Source organism: Cherax quadricarinatus, chromosome 38 (genome assembly GCF_038502225.1).
Source record: "Cherax quadricarinatus isolate ZL_2023a chromosome 38, ASM3850222v1, whole genome shotgun sequence".
Taxonomy (NCBI): Eukaryota; Metazoa; Arthropoda; class Malacostraca; order Decapoda; family Parastacidae; genus Cherax; species Cherax quadricarinatus.
In genome coordinates this window covers 14990655-15018166 of record NC_091329.1, presented here as the reverse complement: position 1 = coordinate 15018166, position 27512 = coordinate 14990655, and the positions used below count along the sequence as shown (strand labels likewise).

Genomic DNA, 27512 nt, shown 5'->3' with positions numbered 1-27512 from the left:
GTTAAGTTCCTTGGATCAAGAGCTCACTGGCATCAAGGGGTATTCCAACATGTGAATTTTCAGCATCTTATTTTCTTTTTTTTTTCAACTTCTCTAAAAGATGGATGAAAAACAAGCTGGATGAACCAACTCGATGAACGGAGGGTCGAACTATGGCAAATCAGTCCTAACACTCGCAGGTTATCCCACTGTATAGTGGATAGCTGGTACGGTACAGTGGATAGCAGGCTATCCATTGTACTGTATCAGGCCGGCATGGCAAAATGGTGAAAACACTGGCCAGGACAAAACTGGTTTGTCATGGATTTGAAACCTCTTTCCACCTATATTTAAGGTACCCGAAGTTCTGACGCTACCAGGGGGTTTGTGCCAATAATCTGCAACGCTATTACTAAGCCAGTATTCTTTCTAAATCTAAATTTGTCCAACTTGAATCCACTGTTGAGAGTCCTGTCTTGGTGAGATATTTTCAGCAAGTTATTTACATCCCCTTTATTCCTGTTTTCCATTTATACACTTAATCATGTACCGTTTACTTGTACTCCTTTCCAGGCAGTGCAAAGTTAGTGCTTTCGGTCTATCTTCTGAGGAAAGGTTTGCAATACATGGAATCCATCTTGTTACTGCGATTTCTCGCGTCAAGTTGGATGATAATTGAGGCACAGGGAAACAACTTTTATTATTATATATATATTTTTTATTATCTTTCAGTTTCACAACATTAATGCTACTTTGTATCTCCGCAAATTATAAATACAGTAACTAGGGCAGAAAAATAGCATTAACAGTTTGCTTGAATTTTGTCCCATCTAAGTCTTTACAAAAAATTTAAATAGGTTACATTAGTGCAAATTGACCTACATTTACCTATGGTTGATCGTTAGTGATGAATTGTGTTTGGCAGCGCTAAATGTATCGTAGCCTTTTCCATTAGTTTTTTTCTTCATGGGTATGACCACTGTTATTGAAGTTGGAGGGTGGGCTGTATTATAGTATAGCTTGGAGAGTGACATCTGTACCTTAAACTAGAACATTGTGGGGTCTGAGGTCATACCCTAACCTACCTAGTCTTAGCAGTAGACACCAGTATGTCTCCACTAACAGCGTAACCTCGTCAACTCAGCCTATCGACATAGGAGTTCCTCATTGCAGAGTTTTTTTTATCTTGATTTCTTCTACGCATTTCATCTCCTTAAACCTGTTCTGTTCGTAGATGACAAGACTTTTGTCATCTCCCACTTAAATCCGACTACTCTCAGCGACAATTTTAATGATGAACTCCTAAAATATATATGTGTGGATGACTCTCAACAAATTCACCCTTGATATTGTCAAAACCTACTACATGATGTTTGGAAGCAGATCTTCGGATATCGTAGAGGTGGTAGCTGGACAAAGACGCAAGCATGGAGAACAAGTCTCGATTTGGACAACGTTATGCTCTTAAAATGGTTAAACGACACATACAAACAGGAGACAATGTTTCATTTATCAAATACTTAATAAAGTCTCATGTAGGTGAAACGTTATATTAAGAAGTCAGAAGGTCTTTTGCGTTGTCTGCTACACCAGGAGGCCTGGTCACAGACCGGGCCACGGGGGCGTTGACCCCCGGAACTCTCTCCAGGTAAACACCATACTTCTGCTCTAAGTAAAGACTGCAGAGAATCCGTAGCTTGGAGATTAGGTGGGCTGAAGAGGGGTTGTTGAGGAGGTTCAGACATTTAGAAAGGGTGAACAAAATGGTGACTTGGAGGGCTTATAAATCGCAATGTAGACACACATTGTCCGAATAAAGGCTTCTTCTGAATACTTAATTCATGCCCACTTGCCTTTGGTTTGCGGAACCTACGGCCTCTCCCAAAGGGGTTGTGGATTTATCCTGAAGGTGGTAGCTGTTGATATGGTTGGGATGTGTAATTACAGGGCAGTCACAGCACTCGGGGAAGGGCTGACAGGAGGGTTGGTTGCAGCAGGGCTGAGCTAAAGGGTCTGTGGTTGTGGTCCTGGGCTCCATCCACGTCATGGTCTTCATGTGTTCCTCTCTCCACTCTCTCAACATATCCAACACCGGTCTGTTGATATTGATTGGAAATAATACAAATACCCGTAGTTTAAAAAAAGCGAGCGGCAATATTGCGGTTAAAATAATTTAAACAAATTACTTATAAAGTGAAAGCGTAAGTTTCGGCTCGTCCGCCAGTTCAGTGGATAATGCCAAGAAACAAATAATAAAAATTTTATCAGTTTTGGAATACATTTTTAACAAACTCCCAAGACCCAGAAAAAAGAACTCAACGACCCTAACTCTGCTCCTGAAACTGCAAGAAATGATGCAGGAAAGCCCTCAAAGACATAAAAACAATCAATCATTAACATGGTGTAGCTTCAGTGAGGATGATACTCACAGGTAGAGGGAATCATTGGCCAAGTTGTATCGTTCGCCGGGGTCGTGGTAGAGGTTGTAGAGGAGCGGGGGGTCGTGAGGGGTGAGGGGGTGGCTCGCAGGGCACAAGGGGTCGTAGTTGTCAGGGTCCGACAGATCTGAGGAACATATGTTTAAGTTAAATGAAATTATCTCATAGGGGGTGTATGCAGAGAAGTTCGTATCCGTACCAATACACCAAGTGACATATACATAAGTTTGAGTATTTCAGTGTATATACAGCTGCTAAATTATATATAAGCACACCGAGGTGTGTATCTGTGCAAAAATCACCAAGAATTTACTTAAAACCCTATTGTAAAATTTAAAGTATTCTTGATGTTTGTGTACAGATGAGCTATAGTCTTTAATGCCGCGAATCCAAACGATGAGCTTTGAACCTAGCATATTAACGGTGATAATGGTGATGATAATGATATCAATGGTGATAAAAGCATTATTTTTAGCACTAATAATAATGGTAAAGGAAAATTCGCCATTAAACTATTGAATATTTCCAGCCATAACGATATAATTTTCTCTATACTGAAAACTAGCGTATGTCATGAATGCCAATAAGTGAAATGATAAATATTTGCAGTGCCCACACACATTTTTTTTTATTGACAAAACTGGATATAGCACATCGTGGGATACCCTGATTTTTATAACATTTTACAAAGTTTAAGCAAGAGTTAACTACGTTTTTTGCTTAACAAATTCATTACGCACAATGAATTTTCATACAGTAGTTTTGATACATTAGCTGCGAGTCCAGCTGTAATCCTCCAGCAGGTCTGGAGTTACTTTCACCTGGGCACCATCACACAGAATGGTGAGAGTTTAGCTGTAAATCCTTTCAGGATGTCTGTGGTATCACTTGGGCACCATCACACAGGATGGTGCAGTATTTGTCACAATAATGACAATGGCAAGACCAAAGTACACATTAAGTGTTCTTACGTAATAATAATAATTATAATATCTTTATTTCTACAAGTACATGTACAAGGTATACAGGCCTAGCTGACATAAGTGACATAATACTATATACAAAGCCGCATTTCGGGCAAATTAGGTTAATTTTGTCCCAGGATGCGACCCACACCAGTCGACTAACACCCAAGTACCCATTTTACTGATGGGGAACATAGACAACAAGTGTAAAAAAACATGACCAGTGGTTCTATCCTGGGTCCTCGCCAGGCCACGGGGCACCCTATGTAGGCACTTCAAAAACCACATCAAATTAAAACCATATACTCATAAGGGAGCTTACCTGACCCTATGGTGTAGAAATGAGCCTTATAAGTACCATTGGTGACGGAAAAGGGTCCAAGGGACTGCTCCGGTGACTGCGGATACACAGCGTACATCTTACGAGGACTCTGGTGACAGTAGTAGTAATAGTAATAGTGTGAGACAGTCGATCAGAAAGGTTAAAAATGATTACAACTACTGTTACTTATTATTATTATTATTATTATTATTATTATTAACGTCCAGTAATTTGTTGAATATTTCTTCTTGGCAAGTTCTAATAGATCTTTTTTTTATCATATTTCCATAAACAGCTAGTGTTCTTTTAACCCACGGGCATACATGATAACGGTTATCAGTGTCAGCATTTTAAAAATAAATATCGTTCAGTACGGTTTAGTAACGTGTTTCGCTCTCCTTTAGCAGACTGAGGGGTTGGGGAAGGGCGAGCCTCCACCTACACTGAATGAAGTACATGGGTTGAGCGCTTCAAATAAATAAAAATCATTCTAATAGTGGCAACCACCTTAGCGAGAGGATCCCTGAGGAGGGGCGAGAGGTCGACGCCGTCCAAAGTTAAGTTAGAGGTGTCTAGGTGAACCAGAGACGCTAGGGTGGGGAGTATATCCAGTGTTGATGCCAGACCCGACGTTTTACCTGGTGCCGTTGAAGATACTAATTAATAATAATGTGAAATTGTGGCAACAGCCAACAATAGTAATAAAAAAAACTGGAAAACGGAAGAACCTTTAATTAAAGAGGTACGCGACGTTTTATTCAGTTGTATTGAACTTTCACTAGAAAAAGTTCACTACATGAGAATGAAAACTCATGTATTTCTATAAATAACACTTTTTCTGTTGTCCTGATTTTTTTTATCAATAACATTCGTAATTATTATTAATTATTTTTACACTAGATATTTATTTATTGCTTAATGTCACCTTGTTTGTAAATGGGACCCTCGATCCATTTATCTTAGGGAGAGAATTTCTTACGTTACATGGGAAATATAACCTGGTTTTCTTAAGAAGAAAGAGACTTGTAACAAGCTATTGAGTAACTCGACCACATTACATATTCTTCACATGTTCCGCTTCTGTGGCAACACAAATATTTCAGTGTACAAACAGTTCATAAATATATACGACCACATTTATAAATTAAAATGCTTCCAGTTTACTTTGATTAACCAGGGGCTTTCCACTAAGTTTGTAAAATATGTTTCCTCATTTTACAACAATTGTGTACTGCACTTTCTGGAAATAAAAGACTTCAATTTCAAAGGAGGAAACGTTCTTAGCAGATAGTGAATCCAACCTTGACGCTTTCCTCTGAATGACTCGCGCGGATTTAGCGCTGTATGCAAATATAATGAGAAACTTCTTAAGTTAATTTTGGACTTTATTATAACTTGTGGCTTTCCTCACTACACTGAGGTCAAAACATACGTAGTGTTCAGTGATTAAAGGCATTTTGTAATTGTTTATCAGTAGCAGCGATACATCTAACTCATTGTCGGTGAGTAATTGATGTAAAGCATAAAGTGTGTAGAAACATTTTTACTTGACCTGTTAAGTTACTGTAGGATCATGCTCGTGTAAAAGTGTGACATCCATAGTTTGCGAAGTGTTGAAAGACCGAATATGAACTGCTAGATGAAGATACTGACTCGGCGAGCTCACAAATTATCGGCGGGAAGGGTTTGACTCAATACAGAAGATTTATTAATTAAATGGCATAGCCTTCATGTAATGTAGCACCGTTACAGAGGGATAATGATTGCATAAGATGGCAGTAGATTTAGTAGTTACAGAGATTACCACTTAACACTGCTACGAAATGCAACTAAAACATTAACTAGAAATTTTATGGTGAAAGAATATTATATTCTGCCATCTTAGCTGTCCCTCAATTGAGGCAAAATGCTGATGCAAGAGAATGTTTACAGAAAATCAATTTCTGTATTCCAACAGACCCGGTGTGATGTAGGGAGGCCAATGAACGAAGGCAGGGACCCTGACACCTCCCTCCCAGGTGGTGCCCTTCCCACAACGCAGCAGCCCAGCGCACCCTCCTCGCTCATGTCGCCTCAGGCTCGGTCTGTTAGTGAAGAAAACAGTTATCGGATTATTTACAAAGGAGGCAAGTATTCTTTGGGGTGGTTCGTGGCTGAAGTGGTAGCGTTTTCAGCACCCATCCGAAAGACCTGGGTTCGATACAAGTGGAAACGGGCATGATTCGTTATACCTGTCGCTTCTGTTCACCTAGTAGTAAGTAGGTACCTGGGTGTTAGCCGACTGTTGTGGGTCGCATTTGCCGAAAGAGGATCATAGGATTCTAGAGGAAATAAACCATAGTGTCTTTATTGGATAGTCCTAGATTATTAACCCTCTGGGTTAATAATCTTGGACAGTGGTTCCGAAACTGGGGTAAATTACCCCATGGGGGTAATTTAACCATTTTTGGGGGTAATGGAGGGGTGACAGAAAAAAGTTATGAATTCTGAAAATCAAGAAAACAATGCGGTACCCGGTATGAGGATTATTGTTAACTTTGTCTTAGTATATAAAGTTGTAAAGTAAATCTATTATAAGTAAGTAATAAAGTTAAACCAAATAACAATAAACATCAAAAACTAATATACAGTATTAGAAAAGAAGAAATATATAGCTAAGTGTGTGGAAACCCAAAAGTATTTTGACAAGTATGCTTCAGGACAAAAGTCACTCAGTAGCCCAGATCGACCTGTCCAGTACGCGTCACTCACTTCCTGAGGCTGCCTCTATTTCACACTGTCAGTTTATCTGTGAGCATCAGCCGAGGTAGACATAAGCTGGTATGTATGTGTACTGCCCTGTGCAGTATATAGTTAGTATTTACCCACTGTTACTGTGAATTTGTAGCTATTATTAATTTTATATATAATGTATGTGTGGTTCTTACGTTTTCAATGGTTTTGCTAGGATTAGCAGAGTATGCGAGGCTGTATACGTTCACGTTTAGCCATATATATCAATAATAACAACATTTTGTGAAAGGGGTAACATGCTTTATGTGGCATGTTAAATTGGGTAACAAGCTGAAAAAGTTTGGGAACCACTGATCTAGGACCTGTCCTCATTATACAAGGTAATTTTTGGGTCGTGATATTGTGCTGTACATCAGTTTCCTAACGCTTCCATTTCTTTCAAATCCTATTTGCTTTAAGTAATGCCTTTGATAGAGTTGCACGCAGGAGACTGATGAAGTAGCGGCACTTGGTATAGGAGAAGAAGTATCTCCTGGGTTGAGTCATGACTAATCGACAGGAAACAGTGTATGTGCCACAGGGGTCAATGTTGGGACCGTTATTGTTCACAATACACATAAACGCTAATTCGAATGGTGATACAAGTTTGTCCATGACATTAAAATAGACTGTCAGATAGGTAAGTAAGTACATTTGTTGCTCAAACATTATTTAATGTTATATAAATCAAGGTAGGCATATAATGTGCCCTGTCTAATTTTTGCAAAAAAAATAGTCAATTATTCACTTTGTTATGCCTTAACTGTATCAGTCTCACTAATTTTGTACATTATATACTAAAATAATGATGACATGAAAACTTGCATTATTGTTGTTACTAAGAATATTATGTTAACTTTAACGCAGTTCATTTATGTGCTAAATCAATAGTTTTTAATTCGGTATTAAGTTCCAATTAATGAACTTGATAGAGAATTATAACAATCACCAGGAAGTAACAGGGTAGTAGAAACCAAAGGTTGAAAAAAGTTTGTTAGGATGGGTTTAAAACTATTTTGATTCAGTACGTAAATCAACTACATTAATGAGTGTCAGTCTTAACGCCTTATAAGTAATAATTGTAGTACTGTAGTTTTTTGTCAGCAGACATGGTAATTTAAATGTATAATTTTATTATTTATTAATTTATTATTATGACTACTACTGTCTGACAGTTCTCCAAGAATTGTTAATAAAAGCACTGACATAAAATAGGAAGTGTAGGTGTGTAGAATTAGAGCATACACGTATATACTCAGTTATACGTGGCTCGCAGCTAAGTGATGGTGACTTTAGCATACAACTGAAGGAGCGGAACTTAGTACTGTAGTTGGTGGGCAGGTTAAGCATGGCTTGAATACAACTCTTGTGTATGATCGCTTACAAGTAAATAGGTAAGAGGGTGTTTTAAATCTTGTCACATCCTAAGAGGGTGGTTAGTACTTTATATAGGACTTTGAAATGAACCGAAGTATTAGAGCATATCTTAACCTGCGAATTCAATGGTGTTAAAACTGAAGCCGGCACACTAAAGCCTAAGGGTATATTAGACATACAGGCACATGTTTACACGCTGATTATACATGCCCGTTGTCTGAGGTGAACCAAAGAAGAGTAGAATTGATGAGGCCGAGAGTGGTGAGTTGATCAACCACTTCGCTTACAGCCCAGTCCAGTTCATCAAGGGCGTCGCCGAATACTCCTCGCTCACTCTTCCCGTAGAATTCCTCGGAGGCGAATTGTGGGTGATGTACCTGTGGTCAGTGTTAGAATAGAGGATGATCAGTTGCTCAAGGATCATAAGTTTGCGATTCACATATATACTAATATCATGAATATTTTAACTCAGAGAATATGGATGTAAACTGTTTATGTACACTTGGATGCCAGAGGTAACAAATGGTAACACCGACAAGTACGTAAGATAGACACAGGCGGTAACTAGGATTTTTTAGATGTTTAGAACCAGTGGTCTTATTAATTCAATACATAGAACGGAAAGCAGAGTATAGAATTGCCAAAATCATTAAATCGCCTGTATTTTGAGCGATGGTGTTGGCAGTAGCTGTTAGAGCCGAGTCGCAGGCACTGTCTAGAATCGGCTCTAACACCGCCATCACTCAGAACAAAGGCACTTTTATGATTTCGAAAATTTTTGACCAGTAAGTCCTACTGTTATGCAAGGTTCTGCATGACATCGTAATGTACATATGGTGGAGAAGTGTGCCATAATAGTATGAATATTATAGTTGTAAAGAATAATTTTATAATTGATAATGTGCATTTGGGGGTACTGTAAAGTACTCTAACTGTAATTATAAAGAAATTCTGTTAATGATTTATTTTCCAAGGATGTTTGGGTACGCGGAGTAAGCGTGGTTTGAGAGTCACGTGACGTTAGCATGGTGTCTATAGGCTGGCGTCGGAGATGCTGTGTATTTAAGATAAGTTTGTTGTTGTGCACTCATTTTTTTTATCCAACTCAAGCCATAGGCTGTCATATGGCTTACCTGTATGTTCACCCAGGCTCTGACATGGTCAGGGTGCTGTGGGAGGAGTGAGGAAATAAGAAATGAGGTTGGGAGTGGAGTAAAGTGGGCCTGGCGCTGACGAGGCATAGGTGTCATGGTGGCTGGACCTCAAGCCAGCTGCTGCTTGTGTACCCTCATTTGGGCGTTTAGAATTAAGGTGTTTCTGTTATGTTATGTTAAGGTGACTAAATAGATATATTTTCCTAATTGGGATTTTTTGCCTAACCCTCTTGTTACCCAACCCCTTTAAGTACACATATTAGTTTAGCGCTTTCTGTTTTGACTGGGATAGCCCTGGGTGGCCGGTTTGGGCTTGAGATGTGAGTAACTTTTACCTTTGCCCTTAGACCAGGCTCAAGCCCCCAGCTATCCCACATTTTTGCATAACACCTACCCAACGAGAATAGTCATCACCTTGCTCCGTCTTCCAGTCCACACAACACTTGACCTAACCCATTATATATGTGGAAAATTAAATTTACTTGGATGAATCTCATTAGATACATACCAGTAAATGGTAAAGATAATTATTCTTCATCAAAGTTACAGAAACAAGTAGGAATTTTAGGACACCTAGGTCGCAAAAAATGTCCCCCTTCGATACCTACTACAATCTATATCTCCACAAGTCACTCTGGGCCTATATTAATTTCAAATGAAATATACATCACCAGGAATTCTGGTAAAACGTTAATATAAATATGTGGACTGTATATTAAATTTAAAAATGAATACATATGCATTGAAGGAGAAGTTATCTTAATACCACTCACCAATTAGTCTGGAGATTACGGTGTGTCATACACAAAACCCCTGCCTAAAATATGAAGAAAACTGGCCAGAATTTCAACATAAATAGACATCACTCAGCTGTGGTAATATCCTGTTTCCATCTAATTACGGAGTCCTGTCCAGTCGCCTAATTCTCACGTTCTGCAGGACTACAATTCCAACAATTTCGGCTCCTATTTGAGAGGTTTTAAGCCCAATGTAACCTCTAGAGCGACGAAAATTCTTCCGATTTTCACTAACGTTTCTCTTGGTCAGCTCGTAACAATGGCGACTCTCTCCCCCAGCGACGCTCACCAATTTCACTGGTTATTTACAAATTAATTTTTATTACCTACAATATATTCCATCAATTTACATACAAAAAACACTATTTTCGGAAAATATACAGTATTTTCCAAAATATAAATTCTATCTAATATAGAGATTATTAAAGTGTATATATATATATAATAAGTTAAGTGGTGTTACGGGCCGGAAGACGGAGCTAATTAATGGCTATGTTCTCGTTGGGTTAGAGACGTTTCGTCTACCAGTGGCTCTGTCTAATATATTATTATTATTATTATAATCAAGGGGGAAGCGCTAAACCCGGAGGATTATACAGCGCCTGGGGGGGGATGTGGAAGGCATTCAGGCTTAATTCGGGGAACTGGAGCACAGATCCAATTCCCTAAATCAAGAGCCCCTCACCAACATCAAGGAACCTTCCTTGAGGGGTCTGTCTAATATAGAGAATAGAAAACAGCCACTGGTAGGCGAAACGTCTCCTTAATGCCAGCCCAAGTTACTACATGCGTAAACGTATTTCTTGCATACCGAAGTAATTATAGAGGGTACTTATAAAGACCTCAGAGAAATTTTAGGGGTTATCAGCACAACATTGGTATACAGTACCGACAAGTTGATGTCTTACATACATGTGCATCATCTGCGTACCTTTAATGATATTTGTCAGGATCTACAATACCATGGAATCTTTGTACACAACCTACTTGCTAACCTCTGGTGGCCCAGCTCGTGGTCATGACCTACTTCCACAAGTGGGATTCCGCCTATGACAATGTCTTTATCTGATGCATCTTATTTGACTCCAGTATATAAGCTTTCATCTTTCTGCCTGTTCTTCAGATTTATCTCCTCCTAGGTTGAGGGACTGAATACATCATCTACTATCTTAGGTATAGGCTTCAAGGCTGAGGGACTGATTACCTCCTCTTCTACAGTCTTCAGTTTGTCACAATTGTGTTGATAAAGCCACTAGTTGGCGAAGCGTCTCCTAAGTTTGATACCCAGATTTTGAACGTGCCTATTTTTTTTTAATCTTAGCTATTTACTGATATTTAAAATGGGTTATCCTTTTTCATGTGTTTATCGTGTATTTTTTTTATGGTTAATTCTAGCTTGAACGTTTATGTTTTCAGAGAAAAGGGTCCTGAATGAGCTGATACACAGAAGTTCTGTGTAAATGCAATATTTCGATTTCCTTTAATGTATGTACCATGAGATGCATGTGAACCTCTCGGTGTATAAGCCCTCCTGTATATATGCACCTCTAGGTGTATCAACCCAGAATAGTCTGTATAAATGTTGTAGGTCATTTGCCCATTGATGGCTCGCATGATGATAGAGGAAGAATGAACATGTTAAAAGGATAGAAAAAATCACAGCGGGTTAGCCGAAAAGGATTAATTTACGGTATAAGAGGCAATAATGGAAGAACACTTAATATTAAAATGATTTGCTAAGTAGAAATGAAAGTATTATAATAATCTTTATTTCCACAAGCATATGTTCAAGGTGTACAGGCCTAGCTGACATCAGTGGCATATTATATAAAAAGCAACTTGTTACGCAGAGCATTTCGGGCAAATTAGGTCAATTTTGTCCCCAGGATGCGACTTAAACCAGCCGAGTAACACCCAGGTACTTATTTTACTGATAGGTGAACATGGACAGCAGGTGTCTTAAGGAAACACGTCCTGAGAAACTGAATGGTACGAAGAGTGAAAAAACTGTATAGAAACTTAGATTAATGTAGATTCTAGTATTGCAATTTAATTAACTTTTTTTTAGTAATTAATGGAAAATATAATTCACCGCAAATTTCTCCAGAGCTCCAACAATCGGTGTATATGTGGCTATTATAGGTGTATGGTCTGTGTCTGCATGAAGGAGCTCACATCACATAGGTGCAGCCCCGCTTTCCAGGACTTGCTCACCTCTCTTATCTGTAGTGGTGCTCTGATTAAGCAGTTATCTTGCTTACCTCTCTTATCCGTATTGGTGCTCTGATTAAGTAGGTATCTTGCTTACCCCTCTTATCCGTATTGGTGCTCTGATTAAGCAGGTATCTTGCTTACCCCTCTTATCTGTAGTGGTGCTCTGATTAAGTAGGTATCTTGCTTACCCCTCTTATCTGTAGTGGTGCTCTGATTAAGCAGGTATCTTGCTTACCCCTCTTATCCGTATTGGTGCTCTGATTAAGCAGGTATCTTGCTTACCCCTCTTATCTGTAGTGGTGCTCTGATTAAGCAGGTATCTTGCTTACCCCTCTTATCCGTATTTGTGCTCTGATTAAGCAGGTATCTTGCTTACCCCTCTTATCTGTAGTGGTGCTCTGATTAAGCAGGTATCTTGCTTACCCCTCTTATCTGTAGTGGTGCTCTGATTAAGCAGGTATCTTGCTTACCCCTCTTATCTGTAGTGGTGCTCTGATTTAGCAGAAATTTAAAGCAAAGACAACAGTGCCTAAGTGTGCGCAATAAGGCTAACAGATTAGTAGGTTTTATTTTAAGAAGTACAAGCAACAGAAGTCCAAAAGTTAATTTACAGCTCTATACATCACTAGTGAGGCATCATTTGGATTATGCCGTTTAGTTTTGGCCTCCTTACTACAGGATGGATATAAATTCATTGGAGAACATACAGAGAAGAATGGCTAAAATGATTTACTGTATAAGGAATGTTCACTCTCTGGAGAGACGTAGAATGAGTGGGGATATCGTCAAGTGTATAAGTGGATGATGAGACACTAATAAATACTAAGGATATTGAACCAAGTAAGAACCAGAAATAACGGATTGAAGTTAGATAAATTTAGATTTAGAAAGGACATAGGTAGGTACTGGTTTTCGAACAGAGTTGTGGATGCGTGGAACAATCTTCTGAGTAGGGTGTTCGAAGCTAGGACCTTGGGTAGTTTTAAAAAGAGATTGGACAAATATACGAGTGATAGGGGCTGGGTTTTATTGATGACTTGGGTACTGGAGTAAATCCTTGGGTAGTGGTGGTTTTGACAAGGACCTCCGTTGTATAGGCCAGTAGGCCTTCTGCAGTGTTCCTCCATTCTTATGTTCTTGTGTATCTTGCTCACCTCTCTCATCTGTAGTGGTGCTCTGATTAAACAGGTATCTTACAATCACGTGGTGTTGCTCTAGCATAAGCTGGTATCTTGTCTGTAATTACAACTTACATGATGGAAAGAGAAGTAGAGGAAGAATGGTTGTTGTGAGGCGGCAGCATCAGAGATGAAAGCTTTTGCTTGGGCCACCAGACGCTGTGTCAGGGTAGGCAGGTATGCTGGCTGCTCTATGATTCTCGAATTTCTGAAAAGTGAAGAAGGTAAATTTAGGTGGGTCGTTAAGATCACAGTTCACCTGTACACTAGCATCCAAAAATATGTACCTATCCACTTAGACTAGCGACTTCAGCACGGGTAACCCAGCGGGTGCTACCGTGGTGGTCAGCCTCTTCCGTTTCTTTTTTAAACAAGACAAGTATTTCCTGACATGAGTCTTAATCATGTCGGTAATTCGTTGTATTGGTACTGTCTTAGTGTCATCGGCTACTCAATCTTCATGTTTGCTTTAGACACACCGTTTTTATTTTACACACCGGGTATCTACATCCGGGGTAGGTTGATTTATAAAAATTAAACACATTCACCATTATTCATTCAATAGCTGTCTTGTCAGAAATGTGAAAACAGACAACTGTTTGCAGGGCAGGTAACTGTATCTCTCTGCACAATCAACGTACAAATCGCCAAGGTAGATCCAAGAAAGGTTCCAGTGATAGCGAGAAAGTTTGATAGGATAGCACAAAAAAAATTAAGCGAAACATTGAGGAAAAATCATTAATCATCATCGACGGCACAATCGCTCCTAGAGATGTCACAGTTCAAGCACTAAAACACAAGAATCAACCCAGAGCGACCAGTATCGTCAACTGATCCCATCACTATCAGATATTTGTAAAATGATTGTGAGGTTACAGTGGAATGATGACTTGATTAACTACAATTCGGACTTATGTCACAGAACTTGTGTATGAACTCACCTGAAGAGCGGGCAGGAAACCTTGGAGTACGAGCAGAGGTGGTCATAGCAGGGCTGGCCCTGTGGAAAACACTGATCGCAGGGACACATGTCTTGGGAATAAGGCAGCCCTAGGTACTGGTCAAACCCGAAGTGTATAGGTAGATACTCTCTGGCGGCGCCCACACCCAAGTGCCACTTGCCCACTATCTGAGTCTGGTAACCCTGGCCACACAAATATTCAAGAAATGTGCATATAAACCGTCGAAGAAGAACGCTTTTCTTTAAAAAACAGCAGAGCTAACTTTTGCTGAACATATACACACTATATAATATATATATATATATATATATATATATATATATATATATATATATATATATATATATATATATATATATATATATATAATGTCGTGCCGAATAGGCAGAACTTGCGATCTTGGCTTAAATATCAACGCTCATCTTGCCATATAGGACAAGTGAAAATTTGTGTGTGCAATAATTTCGCGAAAATCACTCTGAACCTAAGGAAAAAAATATATTTCACTGTTTGTTTAGTATTAAATTACTGTAAACAAATCTAAAATATATTTAGTTGGGTTAGGCTAAAATAAATTGTTCTTGTTATAATAAGGTTAGGCAAGTTTTCTAAGATTCTTTTGGTGCAAAATTAAATTTTTTTATATTAACATTAATGAAAAAATATATCTTTAAACGTATAAAAGAAAATTTCAGAAAGGAGTTAATTTTAAATGAGTTCTTGCTAATTGACCAGTTTTACATATTCGGCATATATATATATATATATATATATATATATATATATATATATATATATATATATATATATATATATATATATATATATATACACTACACATATATATATATACACTACACATATATATATACACTACACATATATATATACACACTACACATATATATATATACACACTACACACATATATATATACACACTACACATATATATATATACACTACACATATATGCACACACTACATATATGTACACACACTACATATATGTACACACACTACATATATGCACACACACTACATATATGCACACACACTACACATTTACACACACACTACACATTTACACACTACACATTTACACACACACTACACATTTACACACTACACATTTACACACTACACATTTACACACAAATTACACATTTACACACTACACATTTACACACACACACACACACACACACACACACACACACACACACACACACACACACACACACACACACACACACACACACACACACACACACACGAATTTTTTTCATTCTACATCATCCACATCACGTATTAAGCTTCACTGGTCAGGCAGGGAAAAAGTCACCGTTTTGTTCGTCTATACGTTTAAAATTTAGCTGTCCTTCCTTTCTGGAATGTGATTAATAGATCATTAAGTTGTAATGGCGGCACTAAAACCAGTTATAATCAGTCTACTGATCGATCATATGAAGGTAAGCTCTACAAAAAAAAACTAATTATAACTAAAGCAAAGAACTCCTGCATCAAATTAGCAAATGCTTTGATTTTGTGTTTAATTTAAAAACCGAGACAAGATAGTCACCTGTCCTGTAACTTTATAATCACGTACGTATTGTTGACAAGCTCCAGACATGTTTCTACAACTTAACCGACAAGTGGAAGATTGAGACACTCTAACTTCATTTTGTATATTCACGCTTTTTTTTGTTATGGAGGTGCCCAGTGGCGTGACTTAGGACCAGTTGAATTTAATGTAGGATTAGCTTATTAAACAAATAACGCAACTATGTTATCATATCCCTTTATAATAAGCCATGATAAACAGATGCAAGCGTGTGTAGTGTGAGAAATACTAATAACCTGCAACCAGCATGAGTAGCCAACTAGTAACTGGCAACTAGTACATTAGATGTCATTGGTGTGCGCCCTGTTGAAATTAATATATTTTGCTGCACATGTTTTTATTTCTCTAAAAAAAAAAAACAAGTCCATCAATTAGCAAAACCCAATTATACCCGAGGACGATGTGCGAAAGTTTAATGCACTTTATATTTACGCAGTCCTGAAGAAATTGTGGTATTTAACATTCGCAAATGTACTAGGCCCTTAGGAAAGATTGTTTTTATAACTAGTGTTGGGCCTTGCTAACAAGAGCCTATAAATCATGTTTACTACTTCCGTGGCATAAAGTACTCCACCCCAAAAAATAATGAACTAGTCCACCTTATGAGTCTAATACCCGACTCCATTGCCCACAATCTTACCATACCTGTGTCAGGTTTCTGACACAAGCATGCCACAATTAATACTCAAATAGATAAGAGTATTTATGGATGATAAAGAATCAGTTAAAATTAAGATGTCAACTTTAGATAAGTGGACTTATTTGAGGACAAAGAGTATAGCAAACAATTTAGTCTGAAGGGTAGAAGACCAATTGCACGCTCAGTTTCTGTACGAGAACCTTCAATGTATGACAGCAGCGCTACCAGCTGCACCAGTGGATTTGTGAACATAACCATCAACATCTATAATTTGTTGAAGAGTGCTGTGAGGAATAGTGGTTTGGAATGAGGTAATTTTCCCTGGTGCAGGGAAATGTCACTGTTGTCTTGCTTGACATAGATCATGTATCCTATTCATTCAGAGGTCAGTTCCAGTTTTTATGATCAATCTGGAATGCTTACTAGTCCTCTGTAAGATTAGCAAAGTCAGTTGTTGGTAATGGCAGGAAGTTTTCCCTCATTGGACTCCCTCCACTGTTGAATCAATATGTACTTTGTAGTGATCGTTATTAAAGCTTCTATGGGTGCTATGCGTCAGAATCTTTTCCCACACAAAGCTCGTTAAATCTAATTATTTTTGCTGTTTATAAAGATTCTTTGCGGTACCGACACAGCCTCACTCGTAGGTATGCTTACCTTTTTGCCACAGACAGTGCTAAGCACTCACAACTCATGGACCTCTCCCCAGCTACTATATAATCTCGTGTTTCATTTGTATCTATGATTTGAAATCTCTGGTAGACCAGACGTCTTGTAATAAAAATAATTCGCAAATGTTGTCATTAGCATGATCATCATGTCCAGCGTAGCATGGGCCAGTAAGCCTGCTGCAGTATTCCTCAATTCTTATGCTCTTAAACTACTCATGTATTGAGGAGTAAACCACTTGACAATACTATACACTCATTCAAGCATTTACAGGAATTGCATTTGTATTTCATAGTGGTATTATATGTATATGACCAATAGCAGAACCTGCAGCGTTTGAAATTCATAATAAATGTAGGATGAGATTATGGCCCTAGCATACCTTTTTCTTGAGGAGGGTGGCAATGGTCGTCTCGTTGCGAGGAAGACCAAGTGTGTTGTCTGCGGTGAACACTCCTGGGTACACCCCGCTTCGCACCTGCACCCGCCCAGTCAATAGCGACGCCCTGGGCAATAATGGATTCTCTCTCAAAAGTTGGAAACAAGCATTACATTAATAGTAATAATTTCATCACTTGACCATTTGTATTTTTAGCTTATCTTTATTGTACACCCCAGGGGCTCATATCCATTTTTGGGAGGGGGGGGTAGTCTGAAAATTATAGAGGCACATAAAGGGTCCGAGGACTCTGCCCCCAACATTCTGTTAACAAAGCAAGGTATAGAAACAAAGAAGCGTTTACTAAAGTAATGGATTCATTTACAGAAATAATGAGTTGGTTAAACATTTAGTGAATTCAGATTAGGCAAGCGCTTGTTTAATCTATATGCATAACTTCTACAAATTTATTTTGTCCTCCGGTGACGCCGCCTCCAACTGCTTCACCTCACCTGTTTGCATGTGATGTACTTTGATCAAGATTGATGGACTAAAACATCACCTTCAGGCTGAGAGACCGATTACATCTCCTAGTCATCTTCCACAATAAAGATACCCAAATTTTGCATTAGTGTCTCACCACAGTGTGTACAGTGTAGCAGATGCAACAAACTATATATGCACGAGAAATTTCTAGAAATTTGTGAGAACGCATCCGAGAACACCGGTAATGTCAAACTGCTCATCACCAGTATTATACTCTGAAACTCCCACAAGCTCACCCCGCCCAAACCAGACACACCTATCACATAGTTCCTGCACTCGTATGTAGAACCGGACCTATGACCCACTATATATATACTCCGTCTACTTCATATCTCTGTGTTGGATTGATATCGTCCCTGGCAAGTAACGTTTCCTTAACGTCCAAGTACCGATTTTACGTCTTAGAAAAAATTGACTGAATCATAAGTTTCTTCTTGAAGCATTACCTCAAGGTAGAACACTTAATTGTGAAGCACTAATTATTATTACTATTATTATTGGTATATTCACAGAGAAGCGTTAACCCCATGTCACAGTTCCTGGGGAATGGAGGTAATTAGGTTTGATAAAGAAGTTGAAGGAAACTCCAGCTCTTTGGATCAAGAGACCTTCAGCATCAGGAAAATCATTTAAAACATGTGAATCAGTAAACAGACCTAAAACTTTATACAAATATCATGGCTTTATTTGCTTGGCGTCTACTGCTGTCATTGAAATTAAGTTATAAGAGCACAAGATCTTAGTTTTGTGATTACCTGAGCTTCTGAAAAATGGTAAAAAAAAGAAAGATATTTCATAAATAAAAATTAATGTTTTATTTTTTTAACACACCGACCGTCTCACACCGAGGCAGGGTGACCCGAGAAAGAAGAAACATTTTCACCACCACTGTCTTGCCAGAGGCGCGCCGACATTATTGCTCAGATTCCTCTCCAAACTGCAGTATTCCCTCCCCTTCAGAGTGCAGGCACTGTACTGCCCACCTCCACGACTCAAGTCTAGCTAAGTGTTGTCCCTTGAATCATTTCATAAATGTTACCTTCCTCATACCCCAATACAAATAAAATAAAAATAATTAAAAAAAATTGTTTTTACCAGACGACAATTGAGTACGTTTAAGTAGCTTGTTTATATTTGTGAGTACCAGCTGCTCACCTGGAGGGGCTGCAGACGGGGCTGGTCACATAGAAATGAGTGAAGAACCTGCTCTCCCTGGCTAGCTGGTCCAACTGAGGCGTCCTGCAGTCATGAATGTAATATTTTAACACCACCTTAAATCACATCTGCATATTATTACGCGTTCGATTAATTTTATAAACGACCTTGGAATAATGTGTGAAGTGATTGTTGAATTTATAGTTTATCGATTTGGATAATTAAGGCTGCATTTCACCTGAACACTTAACATCAAGAATACTTTAATCTGTTTAATAGTCATTGAAGTAAACTATGTGTATACTATTCCTATATACTACATCATCTGCATAACTCGTGTGCTAGTTGTTACAGAGAGAACCTAAGTCTTAAATTTGTTAGCAAGAAATTAATACTAATGGATCGCTTCAGAAAGTAAATATTTACGTTAGCTTATGGTTTGAAGCCTTCGGTATATCCAGGGCTTCAATAATGTGGAACATGATGTGCGGATAGCCATGTTATATGCAAAGGGATTGTCACTGCTTGAACTTGCCACATCACATGTTGCTTCTACAGTTCCATATTTACTCTGTTATCTTGGGTTGGAAAACTACTTCATCACATCATTCAGTAATTCAAATTAAAAACTTTTTGAGAGGAACAAGTTGCTCTACTACTAGTTGTTATATGCCTAATAAAACTAGAGCTATTTACATTATCCAAAACAGGTTGTGTAAGAAAGGTATAAAATACCGACAACAGCTGCTACAACTAACCCATCCCTTTGGGTAGGACCTACTTCCACTGGGGAATCCCGCCTACCAGTGAATATGCCCTCGTCTGCTACACGTCCTTATCCACTGACGCCTATATAACCGCCAGTCTTCTTGCTTTAGCTCAAGACTCTCGTCCACCACGATGCTGTGAACACTAACTCCAAGGCTGAGGGACTGATTACCTCATCTTATGTATATATTTCTACTGTCTTCTAATTATGTCCTAGAATCTGTATTGATAAAGCCACTGGATGGCGAAACGTCTACAATAAAGATATCCAGATGTTACACATGTGTCTAAATTTTCATTATCCAAAACAACCATGAAATATCTAAAGCACCCACTGGACTTGCCTGGAGGTGGGATGACCTGAGAAACTGAGGTCGCCATAACCCAGGTCGTCAGCTAAGAGGATGATGATGTTTGGTAGTGTATCGTTGATCAAGTTGCAAGTCTCATCCAGCCAACACTCTCCTCCCTCCTTGAAGTTCACTTGCTCAGTTGGCACTTTCTTTGCATTTTCTTCATGCAGTTCGTGCTCATTGGCTCCTACTCTTCCAACGTCACCAAGTAATAAATTCGCCAAGAAACAGAGGAAAAACAGACGTTTCATTTTAGTTTCCTTAAAAAAAGATGAAATGTTCTTAGTTTTTGTAAGAGTTGTAACCGGTAAGACAAGGTCACCACGGCGCTCTGTTGCCGCCGCACCCACCGTCCAGCAACTACTGCATCAGTTGGTCCGGACCATCTGGTATTATTCACTAGATAAGATGCTATCAGTCATTTTCTTGATAGTAGGAGTATGTGTACTCGCTAGTTGTACTCGCCTAGTTGTGTTTGCATGGGTCGATTCACAGGTAATTCTTTCTCCATAAGCTTTATTATACCTCTTCTTAAAGCTATTTATGGATCCTTCCTCCAGTCCATCACTTCCCTGGCTGTTCCACTTTCTGACAACCCTGTGACTGAAGAAATACTTCCTAATATCCCTATGATTCATCTGAGTCTTCAACTTCCAACTGTGACCCAATGTTGCTGTGTCCCATCTCTGGAACATCATGTCTTTGTCCACCTTGTCGATTCCTCTCAGTATTTTATATGTCGTTGCCATATCCCCCCTATCTCTCCTGTCCTCCAGTGTCGTCAGGTCGATCTCCCTTAACCTCTCCTCGTAGGACATGCCCCTCAGCTTCGAGACTAGTCTTGTTGCTAACCTTTGCACTTTCTCTAATTTCCTTTGTGCTTGGCTAGGTGTGGGTTCCAAACTGGTTCTGCATACTATAATATAGGCCTAACGTACGTGGTGTACAGGGTCCTGAACGATTCTTTATTGAGATGTCGGAATGCTGTTTTTAGGATTCGCTAGGCGCCCATATGCTTGAGCAGTTATTTGGTTGATGTGCGCCTCAGGATATGTGCCCGGTGTTATACTCACCCCAAGATTCTTTTCCCTGTGTAAGGTGTGTAGTATCTGGCTCCCTAGACTGTACTCCGTCTACGGTTTTCTTTGCCTCCCCCAGTCTTCATGATTTTGCACTTGGTGGGGTTGAACTACAGGAACCAAGTGCTGAACCAAGCCTGCAGCCTGTCCAGATCCCCTTTGTATTTCTGCCTGGTGCTCATCCGATTGAATTCTTCCCATCAACTTCACATCATCTGCAAACAGGGACACTTCCGAGTCTATTCCTTCCGTTATGTCATTCATATATACCAGACACAGCACCGGTCCTAGGACTGACCTCTGTGGAACCCCGCTTGTCACAGGCGTCCACTCTGATACCTCGTCAAGTACCTGGGTGTGTCAAGTGTTCTTAGCGAATATGTACTTGAGTGTAAGAAGTGGATTTCATTTTTTGATTACTTTTACTAAAATTTCAGTACCTTGTATTAAAAATTCAGTTTTTCGTAGCGTGTAGCGAGTCTTCTGCAAATATTGGTATTTAAAAACGTCTCCTCCTGTTGTTCCTTCTTAATACTGAGTAGTTCATTGAGATCACATCTATCCCATCGCCACACTGAGTACTTTATTGACACCATAGTACTCTTCCATCAAATACTGAGTAAACAAACACAGGCGGGGATAGAACCGCGGGTTCTAACCCCACCCCTGGTATGGTTTGTCTTCAATCGTGTCATTACGATTTCGTGAGCCACACTGAGTACTTTATTGACATCACAGTACTCTTCCATCCTCATAGCCACAGCTCATAGTCTATGGCTTTGAGGGAGGTGAGGATAGAGTTATTCTGAGGGCTGCTGGGGCTGTGGGAAAGGACAGTTAGGACACAGACGGTGGCCTCTGACGCAGACAGGACACAGCAGTGTCTTCTGTAAAGCTTATCTATTAGAATATCCGTAGCTCCGCAGTAAAGTCTGAACCTGTCAATCTCCAAACAACGGTTCGATCCTTCCCCCCCCCCTCCCGTCCACTACTGTTTATATATATATATATATATATATATCATGCCGAATAGGTAAAATTGGTCAATATGCAAGAACTCATTTAAAATTAAGTCTGTTCTAAAATTTTCTCTTATACGCTTAAAGATATATTTTTTTCATTTATGTTAATGTGAAAATTAATAATTTTGTTGTAAAGGAACCTTAGAAAGCTTACCCAACCTTATTATAACAAGCGCAATTTAGTTTAGCCTAATCCAACTAGATATATTTTTCATAAGTTTACAATAATTTAATAATAAACACAGTGAAATATATTTTTTTCGGTAGGTTCAGAATGAGTTTTGCGAAATATTGCATACAGAAATTTTTGCTTGCCTTATTCGGCAAGAAGTGCGTTAATATTTAAGGGAAAATCGCACTCATATATATATATATATATATATATATATATATATATATATATATATATATATATATATATATATATATATATATATTATAATGTCGTGCCGAATATGTAAAACTGGTTAATTAGCAAGAACTCATTTAAAATTAAGTCCTTTCTAAAATTTTCTCTTATACGTTTAAAGATATATTTTTTTCATTAATGTTGATGTAAAAAATTATAATTTTGCACCAAAAGGAACTTAGAAAACTTACCTAACCTTATTATAACAAGCGCAATTTATTTTAGCCTAACCCAACTAAATATATTTTAGATTTGTTTACAATAATTTAATACTAAACAAACACAGTGAAATATATTTTTTTCGTTAGGTTCGGAATGATTTTGGCGAAATTATTGCATAAACAAATTTTCACTTGTCCTATATGGCAAGATGAGCGTTGCTATTTAAGCCAAGATCGCAAGTTCTGCCTATTCGGCACGACATATATATATATATATATATATATATATATATATATGCATGTCTAGGTGTGTGATAGAAGAGTATCGTGGAATCTTGGGTAACCATTAGTCGAGTTCCTCCTGACACACTCGTGATGGTGTTAGATAAATTTTTCTTCTGATTTTTAACCCCGGAGGGTTAGTCACCTAGGATAACCCAAGAAAGTCAGTGCGTCATCCAGGACTCTGTCTTATTTCCACTGAGGTCCTCAATCTTGTCCCCCAGAATGCGACTCACACCAGTCGACTAACACCCAGGTACCTATTTGCTGCTAGGTGAACAGGACAACAGGTGTAAGGAAGCACGTCCAAATGTTTCCACCCCGCCGGGAATCGAACCCGGGCCCTCCGTGTGCGAAGCAAGAGCTTTAGCCGCCAGGCCACCGGCGCCACCATGGTGACACTCCCAGCACGTGTCAAGGATGATGATAATGCTATCTCCTCTACCTATCCACTTTTTCCTTTAGTTCTTCTTTCAAACTTTGAGTGATGTCTTCCCAAAAATCATCACAAAGGAATGAGACTGAATCATCGGAAATTTTGTAAGTTAAATTATAGTGATGACAATGGTGCTGATAGTTTCCATGTAATGTGATATAGTGCCTTTGTTTATTTTGTGATGTGATAGTGATGCAGATGTTTATCATGTGATGTAATAGTGCTGATGTTTATCATGTGATATGATAGTGGCACTGATGTGTATCATGTGATGTGATGGTGGTACTGGTGATGGCGTTGGTGTTCATAGAATATGTTCTCACTTTTAAAATTACTTTGCTCTTGAGATCTGTAGGGACTGACTTCACTGTTTAATATTTCTAAGGCCACCAATTGCATTGCAGTATTATTAGGTATTTTATTGAAAGCAACGCTTGTTACGTTATTACTGAACGTTTGTTGAAATGTAGATTATTAGTATATTAAATATGTGTTGAAATTTACAATTGTGTTATGTAATTAAATGTTTGTCCAGTCATTTGTCCATTGAATTTTATAGCTTATAGTTGTAGGCTGTTAATTAAGTCCCTTCTGAAATGTGTGCGTTTTCGTAGTGCCTCGGTAATTCCAATCTCGTTTATTAAGTATCTTTGTTTTTCATTAATTGAGTAGACAAGGCTCACTAATTAAGCCTTTCCATTACAAAGTTCAGGTATGACTATGCTCTTGTATTTGTTATTAAGGGCAAGCCTGTCAAACTATAGCCACCAGAGTACTGTTACAACTGTTTTGTATTTATGAGAAACATACCTTTGTTTATGGTGACACCCGCTGCATCAACTACCTCTCAGGCTTATGGAAGTTAAATCTCGTCACTATTTCGCATACACATTTCAAAAAACGTGTCCAAGTCTCCTACTCTTTCGTATCTATATCTGCCTGTATACCCACAACCTTCTTTTTTGCTCTAACCTACCCTCATCAATCATTGTTCTTGCTAGACCGTTTGGCAAAAAACTAGACTGTTTTTGGTAGCTGCGCGATCCGAGAAGGTAACCTCCCTCTTATCCTGTAACCTCAGTCCTTTGTCTCACTACTCACGCAAGAAGCATAATTCTTGAACCTCCAAGCCCCTAAAAGGCAGAAGAACTGTAGCTAAATTCCCTCACAAAAAGTCTGCTGCACAGGCGAAATGTTTCAGTATTGCACATGTCTGATTAGTCAACTTATCAGTACTGTATACCATTAATATAATTATTAGTTTATGACCAAGGAACTATATTTCAACCCTTCTAAAAGGTTCAGTAGCTGGAGAATACTTTGAAGATGAGCAGGAGTCTTAGCTCAACACTCTGAGGTCTAGCAACTGTAGCATAAAATCATCAAAAGGACTCTGGGTCTTTTGAGAATTTCCCCACTACAAGCATGCACTCCTCCCCCCACCATCAACACACTCTTCTCCCCCCACCTCCCAAGGAATCGTAACTCCAGTTCTTCTGGAACGAAACATTTGAAGCTTCCTGGCTGGACGGAATGCTTGATGATATCTTCATCATCGGCCTACTGAAGTCTCCCAGCTTAGACTGACAGATTTCAAAACTTGTGTGAGCACCATCCTGCGTGGTGGAATGTGACAGGGAAACGAGGCTAGCTTTTGTTCCCACTGACATAGAATAGGGTAGCAGCAAACTGCGGAAGTATATTTTAATAAATAAAAATAACCAGCTTCCACTGCTCTCTACCCACTACTCTCCCACTAGCTCTACAAACAAGTAAATTTATCGTGTCGATGTAATTTCTTGTTTGGGATATAACAATGTTTTCCTGGCAATATGGTGCACCCATGTATCCGCTTTATTTGATTTTAACTGTTGCAATCCTAGCCAATCAGATACGTGTTATTTATGCTAGGTTTTTACGCCTGCTAGGCTCCAGTATAATATTATTTTTTTTTGTATGAAATGTTTGTCTGATATTATTTATGCTTGCTGTGCTTGCCTATGGTGTTATGCCTTCCAGGGTTTCCTGATTTATTAATGAATGCGTCTCTATAGTGTTATACCTACTAAGCAAGTTCATGCTGTTTATACTTTCTAGGCTTATGATAGTGTTGTTGCATTTGCTAGGTTTGACATTAATGTTACGCCTGTTAGGCTTACTAATATTTAAGCTTTATTTCTGGTGATAACAGCATTACTTATTTTTTAGTGGTGCTTTTTTCACAAATAAGTTTGTGCTGCTAATTAATGTGATTCTTGAGCAGAAGGAAAATTGCCCTACTAGAGATAGGGATAATTATCTTTTAGAGCCTTAGATCGGCTATGACAATGGAAGTTTATCCACATCCTGACATAGACAGTAAACACAGCTCTTGTATATCGTCTCATATGGGTGATAAACGTCAAGGAAAGAACAGTTAGTCACTTGTAAATTATTCAACGATATGCATTCTTGTTCTGAAATTTGCACATTAATCATAGGAATTGTCAGTAGAGTAGTCTAGAAGACGTAAAGGTAATATTCCTTACACTTGTTACTCCTTTTCATGTGACACTTTATACCTTAATTTGAAACATACTAAGATAAGGGATGAATTCAGGGTGACAGGTACAGAAGTAGTGGTGATAACATTTTCATGTCACAGTATAAAAACTTTACTATCAAAATAATGCGAGAATAACCTCAACATTAGATTACTGATGTTTATTTCCAACACTCGCTCACCCTCTAAGAAGAGTTGATCTTAGAAAGTTTAATTTTAGCCGAGACAATATAGAAGCGAGAACGACAGGGGTCAGGGAATGTCATAGACAAATACGGGCGGAATTTTTGAGACGGAATAAGAATATGGGAAATGAAATTCTGAGACTGTCAGTAAGCTCATTTACCACCTATAAACATATGGTTATTCGCCTTTTTCCTATTCAAGCAGCGGAGGGGAAGGGGAGGGGGGAATGTGCCTTGTTTGAGAAAGGCTCTTGATGCACGGAACTGGATCAAATCTGATTCTATATGACCCTACAGGTTTATCTGTTTCCTCACGAATATAATATTTTCCTGTATCCCATTATCTCGTGTTGATTCACGTCTAGTTACGTGATTAGCATAAGGGTAACGTGAAGTGTTTCGTGACTGAATTCAGGTTTGTATTAAAAACCCGTTGCGGTTATAACTAGATAAAAAAATCTGTAAATAGTTTATTGCCACCATTCCTTGCTTATCTACGATGATACCATTGCCCGGTCCCTGGGCTCATTATCTGCCATGATACCAGTGCCCGGTCCCTGGACCCATTGCCTACCATGATACCAGTACCCAGTCCCTGGACCCATTATCTACCATGATACCAGTGTCCAGTCCCTTGACCCATTATCTACCATGATACCAATGCCCAGTCCCTGGGCCCATTGTCTACCATGATACCAGTGTCCGGTCCTGGGGCCCATTATCTACCATGACACCAGTGTCCGGTCCTTGGGCCCATTACAATGATACCAGTGCCTGGTCCTTAGGCCCATTACCATGATAAAAGTGCCCAGTACCTGGGCACATTACCATGATACCAGTGCCCAGTCCCGGGGAGGATTATCTGCCATGATACCAGTGCCTGGACCCTGGGCCCATTATCTACCATGATACCAGTGCCTGAACCCTGGACCCATTATCTACCATAATACTCGTGCCTGGTCCATGGGTCCATTACCTTGATACCAGTGCCCGGTCCTTGAGTTCATTATGTGCCTCTGTAATCTTTTCACTGTCGTCCACGAGATAGATAAGAGGTATATATAAAAACAATGTTAAATAACCACAACGTAAAGAACTAGTTAAA

General features: G+C 38.8%; 2 protein-coding genes across 7 annotated transcripts in view; one reads left to right on the top strand and one right to left on the bottom strand.

The window, feature by feature from the left end:
• Positions 1-27512, top strand: part of LOC128692866 (retinol dehydrogenase 13) — a 483761-nt gene that overhangs the window by 201144 nt on the left and 255105 nt on the right. The window lies entirely within an intron of this gene.
• On the bottom strand, positions 675-20666 carry LOC128693017 (arylsulfatase A). Of its 3 annotated transcripts, none has more exons than XM_053782476.2 (11): positions 20283-20666; positions 19171-19254; positions 17473-17596; positions 14138-14340; positions 13272-13404; positions 8064-8230; positions 5664-5788; positions 4212-4342; positions 3705-3813; positions 2409-2544; positions 675-2075 (listed from the first exon to the last, which is right to left on the bottom strand). In XM_053782476.2, exons 1-11 carry the CDS (start codon positions 20540-20542, stop codon positions 1814-1816), a joined length of 1734 nt encoding a protein of 577 aa, XP_053638451.2. In that variant the 5' UTR covers positions 20543-20666; the 3' UTR covers positions 675-1813. The 3 variants fall into 3 exon arrangements, with proteins under 3 accessions (XP_053638451.2, XP_053638452.2, XP_053638454.2); XM_053782477.2 differs by having other exon boundaries at positions 3741-3813; XM_053782479.2 differs by lacking the exon at positions 3705-3813 and having other exon boundaries at positions 1918-2075.

Excerpts from the sequence above, each read along its gene's own strand:
- LOC128693017 (XM_053782476.2), bottom strand. The coding sequence starts at position 20,542 with ATGAAACGTCTGTTTTTCCTCTGTTTCTTGGCGAATTTATTACTTGGT. Across the intron at positions 17,597-19,170 it reads CCCGTCTGCAGCCCCTCCAG|GGCGTCGCTATTGACTGGGC; the intron begins GTGAGCAGCTGG and ends ATTATTGCCCAG. Across the intron at positions 5,789-8,063 it reads TGGTTCACCTCAGACAACGG|ACCGAGCCTGAGGCGACATG; the intron begins GCATGTATAATC and ends CTTCACTAACAG.